The 12,357-nt window shown below is 57.7% G+C and overlaps 4 protein-coding genes across 4 annotated transcripts; 1 reads left to right on the top strand and 3 right to left on the bottom strand.

Annotated features, from left to right (window-relative positions):
* Positions 1–261: 261 nt before the first annotated feature.
* BBK36DRAFT_1123075 (hypothetical protein) lies at positions 262–2,796 on the bottom strand (the record flags this gene model as incomplete). The annotated part of the gene is made up of 3 exons (XM_024891013.1): positions 262–1,207; positions 1,280–2,281; positions 2,390–2,796. 3 exons carry the CDS (start codon positions 2,794–2,796, stop codon positions 262–264), a joined length of 2,355 nt encoding a protein of 784 aa, XP_024747942.1.
* A 3,207-nt stretch (positions 2,797–6,003) lies between these two features.
* BBK36DRAFT_1176854 (aromatic compound dioxygenase) lies at positions 6,004–7,059 on the bottom strand (the record flags this gene model as incomplete). The annotated part of the gene is made up of 2 exons (XM_024896032.1): positions 6,004–6,643; positions 6,752–7,059. The coding sequence occupies 2 exons, from the start codon at positions 7,057–7,059 to the stop codon at positions 6,004–6,006; spliced, it is 948 nt and encodes a 315-aa protein (XP_024747943.1).
* Positions 7,060–8,687: 1,628 nt separating this feature from the next.
* Positions 8,688–9,993, top strand: BBK36DRAFT_140822 (3-carboxy-cis,cis-mucoante lactonizing enzyme; the record flags this gene model as incomplete). Its single annotated transcript, XM_024897475.1, has 3 exons — positions 8,688–8,838; positions 8,942–9,050; positions 9,128–9,993. Exons 1-3 carry the CDS (start codon positions 8,692–8,694, stop codon positions 9,991–9,993), a joined length of 1,122 nt encoding a protein of 373 aa, XP_024747944.1. The 5' UTR covers positions 8,688–8,691.
* A 351-nt stretch (positions 9,994–10,344) lies between these two features.
* Positions 10,345–11,914, bottom strand: BBK36DRAFT_66908 (DUF21-domain-containing protein; the record flags this gene model as incomplete). Its single annotated transcript, XM_024898473.1, has 3 exons — positions 10,345–10,885; positions 10,950–11,619; positions 11,692–11,914. The coding sequence occupies 3 exons, from the start codon at positions 11,912–11,914 to the stop codon at positions 10,345–10,347; spliced, it is 1,434 nt and encodes a 477-aa protein (XP_024747945.1).
* Between the last annotated feature and the right edge of the window lie 443 nt (positions 11,915–12,357).

A 12,357-nucleotide genomic window follows, 5' to 3' on the forward strand; every position in this document is an offset into this window, starting at 1 on the left:
GTGAAAAATGGCAAAACCGGGCTTCTATTTCCCAATCCGTGAGGCTGCACACAACGCGTATATAAGGTATATGCATGTATATGTGTACGCGTATTTGCGGTGTGGTGGTCCGCGTCGTGCGTATATCGACGTGTTGAGGTGTGGGCTCAATCAGCCCATCGTGTTGTTGTCGTTATGTGTCGAAACTAGCGGTGTCTGCTTTTTTCTTTTGTCATTTCTTTTGTTTCCTCTTTCCCCTTTGCCGTCAGCTCTTGCGTCGTGTCATAGCCAACCGTCCTTCGGGGGCGGCTGCGTCTTGTTCGAGTTGAAATCGAGCTTTGGCATATCCAGCTTTGGCGCATCCTCCACCTTCTTCCGCGGCGAGCCAGGCTTCACGGGCGACGTCCTCGCATCAGCGGGCGGCCCGTACCTCACGTCCTTGACGTCCCATCCATCCTCCGCGGCCGCGGCCACCCAGGTCCTCAGGCCGGTGTGAACGCTGCCGTAGAACTTCTCTTTGCACAGGCGCAGACTGCCGCCCATACACCGCTCCCAGCCCGAGATGCGCAGTTCGGCCCGCAAGCGGTTCCTCTCGTCGAGCGTCAGAGTGCAGGCCAGGATGGCATTCATCAGGTCCAGGTGAGACGCCAGGTAATTGGTCGCGTCCCACTCCACGCCGCCCACATAAGGGGCAGCGGGCACCGGGGCCCTCTCGTGCGGGAAGTGGCGGCGCATGTATGCGTACTGCTCGTCGTTGTCGCTGTTGGTCAGACGGCCCATGGCTGCGTCGCCTGAGCCGTCCGGCTCGGCCGTCAGCGGCACCACGTTGAGGTGATGGAGAAAGATCCAGAAGACTTCCTTGGTCACGTTGACCACCTCCTTGCACCACACGCGGTACGGCCGCTCCTGTCGCATCTCCAGGACGAACGGCAGCGGTCGCGCCGACTCTTCCGGCTCTGGGTCTCGCAGGTGCCTCAGGACGCTCCTAGCCCTGATGACGCGCTCCGCGGAAGACGCGGACTCGATGTAGGTGAAAAGAACCGACGTGACGATGTTGCGCGTGGTGAACTCGCTGGGGCCCTTCTTTTCGGGGTCGAAGAGCAGGTGTAGCAGCTTTGGGAAGAGGTCGGCCTGAACCGAGTGGAGATACTCCATTGCCTTTGCCGTCGTGGACAGGGCCTTGAGGCACAGGAGGTTCTCGTGGAGGAGGGCGTCTTCGTGTTCCTCTCTGTTTGTTTTTGCAAGTTAGATTTAGAAAGCCCCTACAGACAAGGGAAAAGAAAGAAATATTGCAGCTTACCTCCATTCAACCTCCATGATGCGCTTCAGCAGCCCGACAATCTCCTTCATTCCGCCATGCTGGATAAACTCTTCGATCCAGGCAACGGTCTCGTTCCGCAGCAATAGCCTCAACTTGTGAAGCTTGCCCACCTCGACCTGCTGCGGCTGGCGCACCTTTCTAAGGTACGCGACGAAGTCGGCCGGCCCCTGTTGCATCTTGATCTTGGATAGCAATGTGCTCCCGGCAGACGAGGCGCCGCTCGAGACGGGTCGATCGCTGGTTACGCTGTCAGAAGACTTGTTCCTGAAGTGCCGGCCCAGCGTGCTCTCCCCCTTTGTTGACTTTTTGGATGAGGAGCGCTCCTTGTCCTTTTTCGCGCGCGAAAACGTGAAGCTTCGACCGCGCGTTCGCTTCGGCTTTTCCTCTTCGGCATCGGAGACGACGGCGGAGGTGGACGTGGCGGCGGACGAGGAGGCGGCGGCGGCACCAGCGCCGGTGCCAGCACCTGCACCGGTGCCGTTGATGCTGCTGCTGACGCTGGTTCGAGGACGATCGGCCTTGCGCTCCAGCTTGGCGGCGCGCATCTCGGCCCAGTCCTGCCGGATGAACTCCATCTTGATGGTGTCGCTCAGGTTCCGCATCTTGTAGCGCTGGTTCTCGGGGATGTTTCGGCGGTCCAGGAGCGCCTCGAGCTGCTTGTTGATGTCCTTGAGGTCCAGGACGTGCCCCGGCGCGGTGGGCGAGCCGCCGCGGGGAGTCGACGTCTCCGACTTGGAGCGGCCGTGGCTGAAGCTGGCAAATGCGCCAAAGACCTTGCCCCGTTCGCGGATGGACTTGCCCTTGGACGATGCCGATTTGGAGCCGCTGGGCGATTCCGACTTGATGGAAGACTGCTTAATGTCCTGCTGCGACCGCGTCGGATACATGAGCGTACGCGGGCGTTCCCTGGCGATGGAGCGCCTCTCGGAGGAGCCTCTCTGATCGCTTTGATCTCTGTGGTCGCGGTGGTCTCTGTGCTCCCTGTGCTCCCTGTGGCCTCTAGAGTCCCTCGAGTCTCTGGAATCTCTATGCTCCCTGCGCTCCCTGTGGCTTCTAGTCGGGCTGGGCGGCCCCAGAGAGTTGGAGGACTCATTGCTGGGAAACTGAGCGTACGCGGGCAGGGTGGCGCTGTGAGGGGGCTCGTCCGGCGTTCTGTTTTCCTTATCCTTGCCCGACTGTATTCCCTCGTCGTCCGTCACCAGCTTGTGTAGGCTCTTAATCGTCTTGGGTCGGCCGAGCAGGTTGGTCAGGTTGGCGCCCGACTTGGCCTTCTTGGGGCTCTTGGTGGGCGACGAGTCGCGCGACTTGGTCATGCTGAGGAGGAAGCTCTTCTTGGTGGGCGAGTCGGCGCCGGAGCGGGCGGCGGGCTCGGGGTCGGGTGGTCGGCGTTCGTCTCGCGACTTACGGGAGGAGGCTCGCGGCGCCGGCTCCTGGCGGTTGTGCTGCAGCTCGCCGAGGGCGGCCGGGCTGTTCCTGGCGAAGTTGCCGGCGGGCATGATGTTTGTGAACTGAGCCTCCAGGGGCGAGCCTTGCAGGGCGTCGTTGGCGGACTGCTCGCGGCGGTGGATGAACTTTAGGACGGACGGCTTCGGTCGGTGCCGTGGAGGGCTGAAGTTGGGCGAGGGATTGTAGAAGCCATTGCTCGAGGCCATGGCACTCGGCTCGAATTGCGTCGAGCAGACCCGGCTCTCTGGTTGCCTGCCTGCCTGCCTGTCTGATCACCTGCTTCCCTTTTCCCCCCTTTGTTCTCTCGGCGTGGGTATGCGCGTGTGTCGGCTCCGGGTTGCACAGGCTGGTGCTATTTTGCGAACGTTTGCCCTGGAGCACAAACAACAAGACAGGACGTTGAACTGTCTCGGACGGGGGGAGGGGAGGGGGGAGACGCGGTGGAACGGATTCAAGAAAGAATAGCCGGTTAATCTGCAAACGCGCAAGAGAAGGCAATGTATGAAGCAGGTAGGATAAGGGAAACAGTGAAAGGGGATAGAGGAGGAGAGGGGGGGGAGGGACCCTTGGCAGCTCCGAAGGGACTTGGGGGGGAGGTTAGATGACGAAGAAGAGTGAAGGCTGGTAACTGGGGGGTGAGGGGGGGAGAAAGCAGTGACGGTATGTATGTATGCAGCAGAAGAAGAGAAGTGGTGAAGAAGCAACGAAAGAAGCGCGCCGAAAGGGGAGCCGGATGGATGCCCTCTGCGTACAGTAGCCTACATGCAGCTTAACGAGAGGCGGCGCGGCATGCAGAAGTGCGGGATGTGCAGATGATGGATGGATGGATGGGTTGATGGATGGATTCGAGGCCGAGCTGTGCCTGTTCCTTGCTCCTGTGGTGTGACGCCTCTGCTTTGCTTGTGGTCTGTCTCTTTGTCTCTCCCACTCATACGCCGTGGAAGCGCCTACATGGCCTTGTTTCCCATACGACACCAACGCGAACAAGAAGAATCAGGGCGAGGCGACAATGCAGGATGATGGTTTGATGCAGGTATGCAGTGACAGCAGCACAAGTAGTGTAGGTACGAGTACTATATGGGACGGGATCAATTGCGTCAAGTGGAGATGCTTCCCTTTCCCTCTCTCCCACTCTTTCGTTTATAGGGGAGAGCTGCTGACCTTTCAGGGAAGAGAGTCGCCGCCGCGCGCGCGCTCTGGGCCGGATTATTTTTCTCGTCTGGGGGGCTGCAGAAGCTGTGGGTTGGCAGCGAGGAAGAGGGAAACGGCGCGGCTCGATGGCTTGTTGTTGATGTGGGACGGCGGTTGGCGGGGCGACGAGCAGGGGCGTTCGCTAGGCCCTGCGTCAAAATGCTTGCATGGGCTCTCAGCCACTAAGGTAGTCTAGTGTACCTGTACTTTGGGACAGAAAGTCGTGTTGGCTGTGTGTTTCTAGCATTCGTCCAAGGTAGGTACGAGATGGTGATGATGTCCCATTGATGAAGCTTTACGTCTGCAGAAAGGATGGTTGGAGGTGCTGTACTAGTACAAGGTCAGGCTTGTCTGTCCGTACCTGACTTGCGTTGCTGGCATCAAAAAGTGGCTCGGGTGCTCCGTGTGGTGCTGGTACCGGTACCAGACCTGTCCCTGACGCGGAACCCGGGCGGTGCTGAGCCGGCCAGGCGTGTGCGAGTCTCTGTGTGTGTGTGTGTCTGCCTATCTGGCCGCGTGGCAGAGGGTTGAGAGGGTGAGACATGCAGTGCCAGCAGGAATTGCCGGGTTTTTCTGGGGAAGCAGCAAAAAGTGACAAAGAGGGGGGGGATACAGACGTGAACTGTCTGGAATGAGGTCTTTTTCCTTCTTCTCTCTCGTTGGACATGACTGTTTGGTCTGACTGACATGTGCCGATGGGCCAGTCGGATGATGCGGTGTGTGGCACGTACATGTACATCGGCCTCGCCCTACCGCCTGTTTGCGCCGCGCCGCGCTGTGCTGTGCTGTGCTGTAATCTGTCCGCAAGGCATGATGTACATATTACTGACTGACTGACATGGAAGCGCAAGGTCCTGTCAGGTACGAATAGAGAGAGGCTGGAGCGAGAAGAAAGAGGCTGGGACTGGAGACCATCCCTGCTGCCCGTCAAGCAGAGTCCAGGTTCAAAGAGGAGAGGGGAGGGGGGGAGACAAAGAGAAGGGCGTCGAAAGAAGAGAAGAAAAAGGAAGAGGCGGTTGTGACGAGATTGGGAACGGCATGGCTGCTTGCTGCTCTACATTTTCTCTTTTCTTTCGTCACCCTGCGCATGGAGGAGGCTGGGTGTGTGTGTGTGTGCGTGTGCCCATCTGGGCGTTTACACGAGCTGAGGCCATTGGGCGATGGGCCTGTCTTTTTTGTGAGGTGGCGTGCAGGAGGAAGCGTCACCGGCGAGGCGAAGAAGGGGCAGGGACTGACAAGGCCAATTGGGCTTTTGGATTTAGGTTAGGGGAGGGAATGGGGGCTTATTTGTAGATAGCTTCGTGTATTCTTTCTTCTGTAGGATAAAGCATGCCATGAGAGAGAGAGAGAGATAATAAGAGCGTTGAGGGGGATGCGCCCGTGCAGCTTGGCCGGTGTATGTACTATTACGAATGCCTGAGTCAAGGAGCTGAGGACGTACGGTAGGTATGAAGTATGCGCGCACGTGTGATATATCATGCAGGAATTCAGCAGGGGTGAGAGGGGGGCAGTTGAGTGTTGAGCTGTGGATGGAAAAAAGAGAGATTGAAGCAAGTGGATTAGTAGCTGGAGAAGTGGCAGGATAATCGATGGGGGAAAAGAACAAAGGGTCAATGGATTGAAATCGGGGAGCTGTAAGAGAATCGAGGGGGGAAAAGTAGACGAGAATTCGATTCCTAGAAGCCCTTGTTCGCCATGTGTACTGGCTTGCGTGTTCTGGTCGTCGTCACATATCACACAGCGGTACGGGACACATACATGATGCAGTCTGCATGCATTCAAGGGGAATCCGCTGAAGAAGTCTGGCTACGTGAGATTAGGACTAAAAAGGATCGAACCCCTAGTCGTCGAGATAAAGGAAGAAGACGTACGTTGCATGCATTCTATGTATAATAAACCCTCAATTGTAGGTTAACACTGACATTTTTCTCCTAGGTAGGCAATCATAACATGCAAGCTCTTCATTATACAAATTGCAGCTGGAAAAGAGAGCAATTCCCATTATACGCATCCTTTCATACATACAGCCCAAGTTCCAACCAAACAAAATCATCGCCGTTGCCCCTTTATGAAAACTGCTTGCCCTTGTAGCCCTTGGGCGCCAGGATGACATTGTACTCGAGGTCCAGCTCGGCCTTGGGGTCGCCCTCGCGCGGCTTGAAGTCGATGATGAGGTCGTTCTTGACGGCGAAGACGGTGTCGGTGGCCAGCCACGGGTCGTCCTTGGGATACAGCTGCGTGGTGACGCCCTTGTACTCGGGGTGCGTGACCATGATGTGGATGTGCGCAGGCCGCATCGGATGCCTGTCCATGAGCGAGAGCAGCTGGTACGCCGGCCCGTCGGTGGGCAGCGAGTACGCCGTCGGGTGGTAGCAGTAGAACCAGTACTGCCCGTTGTCGTCGGCGCGGAACTTGCCGCGCAGGTTGTTGGGCGACTGGTTGTCCGGGTCCTGGAAGTCGTACTTGCCGTTGGCGCTGGCCTGCCAGATGTCGAAGACGGCGCCGGGGATGGGCTTGCCGGTGACGAGGTCGGTGATGGTGCCGTGCATGAGGGCGACGCGGCCGCCCGGCGCCGGGTCCTGGATGATGGACGCGCCGTTGTCGCGGAAGGGGGCGTTGGGCGACCAGAAGGGGCCGAGGATGGAGGACGAGGTCGGGTCGACGTCGCCCTCGGCCACGATTTTGTTGGCGATTTCGTCGACGAGGCTGATGGTGGAGTTAGCTGGCTGAATTCGCAGAGTAGAAAGCAGAGTATAAGACAGAGGGGGGTGATGTCATGTCACAAGAGGGCAAAAAAGGGGGAGAGAGACATACGACTCCAGACCCAGCACATCAGACACCCGGTGCGCCTCGTTGCGCGTCTTGTTCGAGATCTGGCCCACGGCGTTGATAAAGTGCACGCCCGTCATCCACTCGTCGGGCGTCAGCTCGACCTCGCGCGCAAAGTCGTGCAGGTGCCGCACCAGGGCGCTCATGACCTGCCGGTTGCGCGGCGTCATGTTGGGGCCCATGGTGTCGATGACGCGCTGCGTAAAGGTCGGGTCGAAGCGGCTGTTCTGGCCGTTCTTGGTGGCGGCGGTGGTGGTGCCATTTGTGCTGTTGACGACGCCGTTGGAGGCCATCTTGTTGTTGTTGTATGTTGTGTGATGATGGAGTACAGGCGTCAAGTAGGGGATGAGGTTGGGTGAAGTGAGGTCAAGGGAGGTATCTAATATGATGGAGTCAAAATGGGGTATATCTGGTTTGAAGATCCAAGACTTGAGGTTATCAAGTGTGCTATACTGAAGCAAGAGGTGTGAGTATCAACGACAGGAGAATGCAAATCGACGGCATGGTCGAGATATATATAATCCAACACGAGAGAAACATCTAGTACTACTAATCGTTCTACTACTACGCTACAACCCACCTTCACATGCCCACCAAGCATCCATTAGCTGTATACAACACACACTCACACAACTCACACGCACAAGTACGGATAAAGACTCTCGATGCCCTTGCCCCCCCGTTCCGTCAGTCAGCTCCAAAAGAGCGCCACCCCCTCGACGGGAATTAGGCCTCGTGGTTGGTGGAGCTTTGACAAACGCACGATTTCTTACTGGGAATGAGGAAGACCACGGAAACGGGGTCCGGGAGCTGATGTCGGGACTGGTGCGAATAGGCCGGGAGTGCCGCGCCGGAGTTGCATTCTGGCTGGGGGTCTTTTGTGTGTTGTTACATACATGTACATGTAGATATGGATGCCGAGTTGACGCTTGGCCAACATGAAGGCACATCAGATGGCATGTCCATCACGGCATGTGCTGTACTACTCAACTACAGCACATTCACTTTCCAATTCACTGATCCTTCACCTCGATGACTTGATGGTTCTTCTGTCTCAGATTCCCTCCATCTCCTACTTCTCACCACAGCCATGAATCCAACACGCAGCACAAAGGCCATTAACTCCCCGGATCCCCCTCTAACTACCCGCCCTGCCATCCCACGTTCAGCCTCCAATTACCGAACCTACAAACCGGCGGCAAAAGCCCCTCACTTGGTCCCTTCTCCCCTCCTCCTTTAGCGCCCATTTCCCCACAGTCTCTCCAGTCATGCTCGCTTTGCTCGCTTGCCCCGCGAATTCTTTGTCTCAAGGGTTTCCGGATCTCATGAGCGGCAAAGATCCCGATGGCTCATAGAGCATGTCCCCAATGCGCTCGCGAGTTGCCATGTGTAATCTGCAAGCTTGAGCGCAATTGTATGTAATATCTGTGTAAGCTGGAATCTTTGCTTAATGCATGGCCCCATGCCGGATTGTCACCCCGTTTCCTTTGCGGGATTACACATTATGGCAGGCCAACGGTAGATGAAGCTGGGGAGCGGGTGGGGGGCAGTATCGTATGTTGAGGGTTGGAGGCGGCCGGCCGGCATTAGCTTCGGGATGAACATCGCGGGATGGCGCAAATTGGGATGCCCATGCAGGGGGGTAAAAGAATATCCTGACGAATTACCGCTTTGCCATTCCCCTTTGACCTGCAAACGTCATTTGCGCACATGCAAAATAGTTTTCTTTTTTTTTTTTTTCACTTTACTCTTTGGTTTCTTATTTCATCTTTTGATCGTATGATGGCTTTGTAGCAGAACTGTCAAACGGGGCGGTCGAACCTCCGAATCGCTTATTCTCCCATACCACCAACACTTCCATCTCGTCACCACCTCGCTTGGAATCAAGGAACAACATATAACCCTTTGGGTTTTGAGGAAAAAAGATGCCGGTCCATCATCTCATGGTCGGCACCTGGACGCCTCCAGGCGCAATCTTCACTTTCGCGTTCGACGACGAGGCTCTCACGCTCAAGCTCGTCGCCCGCACCGAGATTCCTCACGATGAACCCATCTCATGGATGGCGTTTGATGTAAGTGAAACACACACACACACACACACACACACACACACACCCAGCCCCTTCCCAACTTCTTGACATCTTTGCTGATCGGAAGGGACATAACTGCGTATAGCATGAGAAGAAAGCAATCTACGGCGCTGCCATGAAGAAGTGGTCCAGCTTCAAGGTCAACTCGCCCACCGACATTGTCCACCAAGTCTCCCATCCCATGCTTCACCACCGTACGTTCTTCATACCCCATCTCTCAACGCCCCATCACGTCGAAACCACCACCCTTCTAACCCGCATCATGAACAAGCCCTCGCAGCATCCCCCTCGACAAATACCCGCGCCATCTTCCTCCTGCCCGCCCGCAAGCCCCCCTACGCAGTCTACTGCAACCCCTTCTACACCCACGCCGGCCACGGCTCCGTCTTCACCGTCGACCCCTCCTCCGGCGCCCTCGCCTCCAACGTCCAAAACTACGAGTACCAGCCCGACAGCGGCATCCACGGCATGGTCTTTGACCCCACCGAAACCTACCTCTACTCCGCCGACCTCTCCGCCAACAAGCTCTGGGTCCACAAGAAGAAGAACCCGACCTCCTCCTCCTCCTCCTCCTCCTCCTCCCCGCCGGACCTCGAGCTCGTCGGCTCCGTCGACTGCCCCGACCCGCGCGACCACCCCCGCTGGGTCGCCATCCACCCCTCGGGCAACTACCTCTACGCCCTCATGGAAAAGGGCAACCGCCTCTGCGAGTACCTCATCGACCCGGCCTCCCGCATGCCCGTCTTCACCCACCGCCACTACCCGCTCATCCCGCCCGGCGTCCCCGACCGCTGGACCCAGTACCGAGCCGACGTCTGCGCCCTCTCCTGCTCCGGCCGCTACCTCTTCGCCTCGTCCCGCGCAAACAGCTTCGACCTCACCGGCTACGTCGCCGCCTTCCGGCTGGCCGAGTGCGGCGCCATCGAGCGCCAGATCTGCCTCAACCCTACGCCTACCAGTGGCGGGCACAGCAATGCTGTCGCGCCGTGCGACTGGTCCGACGAGTGGCTTGCCATTACGGACGATCAGGAGGGGTGGCTCGAGGTGTATCGGTGGCAGGACGAGTTCCTGGCGCGTGTGGCGAGGGTGCGTGTTCCGGAGCCGGGATTCGGCATGAATGCCATCTGGTATGATTAGACAACAACGAGAAGGGGGTAAAAAGGGAAAGACGTAGAATATATAGACCGCAGATGAAAAAGCAACTTTGAGCACTGTAAACGGTGAAATGGTATTTGAACAACAACTGGGCCGTATGCTCGGCAGCCTGGAGCATTTCCAGAGCCCTTCAAACGCTGATAACGCACAGGATAGATATAGTACGAAGTAATGACAACACTTTTGTTACCAAGACTCCTTTGTTATTTTGTCCTTTTCCTTTCCGTCTTTTCGGTATTCCGCCCTCGGTCAACGTCCCATCAACAGCTACTTCTTCCCCCATGCTCCCCTGATCTCGCGCACACTTGAAGCCAATCGTTCGAGTCGCCATCGCTAACTTGCGCCATTCTGACCCTTTCCCAGCAATGGCGTGGTTTCGGTGTGTTCGCTCGGCCCGTCTGCACCCTCCGAGCTGCCGTTGCCATTGCCATTCACCGGTTTTGCGTCTGGTGTTGTTGTCGTCACCACCGTCCCCAGGCCCTGCTTGATCTTGAACACGCTTCCGCGCGTGCTGCTCAGCGGCTTCGCCGCGCGGTTCGCGGGTCCCAGTCGCAGTTGCTGCCGCATCTCGTCCAGCGATGCTTTGACGGGCACATTCTTTCCGACGCGGCCGTCCGCCGAGTGTTGGCGCTTCATGAACACGGCGGTCCTGGGAGGGCGCTCAAAGTGGCCCGAGTCGCTCTTCAAGGAGCCGACCTCGACTTCCTGACCGTCCGAAGGCTTTTGCTGGCCGCCAACATGGTCTGGCGTCTTCCTAACCGCCACACCTGCACCCGGCGCGTCACTGTGCCTGCGATGAGCTCGTGGAGCTGGGGTCAGACGCCGGATGGCCTTGTGTACGTCGACGTAGACATCCGATTCGTCAACAATTTCCCTATGGGTGTCTCGCATTAGTAACCAAGGTGTCAGCTGAAAGTGTTTGGTCAAGGACTACTCACTCTCCGATGAGCTCTTCAATGACATCCTCGAGCGTCACGACGCCAAGAGCACCGTGGTCGGAGCCGGGAAACTCAGAGACCAGCACCATGTGGGACTTGCCCTCCTGGAAAAAGTTGATAATGTCCAAGCAGCTTGTCTCGGGCCGCGTTTCTACAACAGCTCCCAACTGCACATCTCGGACCGGGATGCGGTCCTCGGGATCGTAAGTAATGAGCGTCTTGACGAGGAGCATACCTATGAAATCGGTCGGGTTGCCGGAGCGGTAGACGGGGATCCTCGAGTATCCGGAAGAGAGGATGGTGTCCATGGTAGCCTCATCCAGGATGTGGTCCTCGGCCAGGGTGAAGACATCGTCCATGGGCGTCATGACTTCCGATACAGGCTTGTCCTTGAGATCCAGGACGGCAGTGATGATGGTGACCTCATCCTGGTTCAGCCGTTCCGACACTTCGCCGAGCGACTTGTGCAGCGTCACGAGCGTCTTGAGGCCGCTCTTCTTGTACACCGTACCGTGATCCTCTCCGAGGATCCAGTCGAGGAGCTTCGCAGTCGGCCAGGCCACTGGGCCCAAGAGATACATGAGGATCAAGACGGGCGTGGACATGTACCCGCCAATCGGGAGGCCATATCGCACGCACACTGATTGGGGCACGATTTCGCCAAAGATGACTTGTGACCAAGGTTAGTGCCGGAACACACGAGGCAACGGAAAAGCAAGCAAACAGTTCCAGGAGCACTCACCGATAAGAATCGTACTACCGACGACGGCGGCAACGCCGCCGCCTAGGAAGCGGTCCAGCACGACGGGAAGCGATTCGTTAACGATGACGTTTGCGAGCAGCAGGGTCACGAGCACCCAATGCTTTCCTCGGTTGAGCAGCTTGAGAACTCGCTTCGCGTTCTTGTGTTGCGGCTCGGTGGCATCGCCCGACAGGACCTGGAGGTAGATGGAGTCCTGGCCCATCAGTCTGGAGGAGTGTCAGTTGGTCGCCTCACAATTGCCCCAATACGGAGGTACACGCACGCGATGGTCAGGCCGGCAAAGGCACCGCCCAGCAGGACCAGCGTCATCGATGACACGGCCAGCACCCACACGGGGGTGTTTGTTCGCGGTTCATGATGGTTGGCCTCTTGCGACACGGGCGCCGCAGAGACCGCCGTCAAGCAGAGGCCCAGCACTCGCCCCAGGCCCAGGACGGCCGGGCGGAAGCTGGCGAGTCCTCCGCTTGCGCCTCTGCTCGGCATAGCAGGACCGTGTGTTTGGATTGTCGATGATGGTGCGATCGAGGCCGTCGTCTGTCCGCCAATGCCGGGGATGGAGCTGGCACGTCGGATCGTCGAGAGAAGGAAGACCCGCAGTCGATTTGGCTGCTGACGGTCGCAGGCTGATTGCCGTGGCGCCGGATT

This window comes from Trichoderma citrinoviride (assembly GCF_003025115.1).
Source record: "Trichoderma citrinoviride strain TUCIM 6016 unplaced genomic scaffold BBK36scaffold_10, whole genome shotgun sequence".
Classification (NCBI taxonomy): Eukaryota; Fungi; Ascomycota; class Sordariomycetes; order Hypocreales; family Hypocreaceae; genus Trichoderma; species Trichoderma citrinoviride.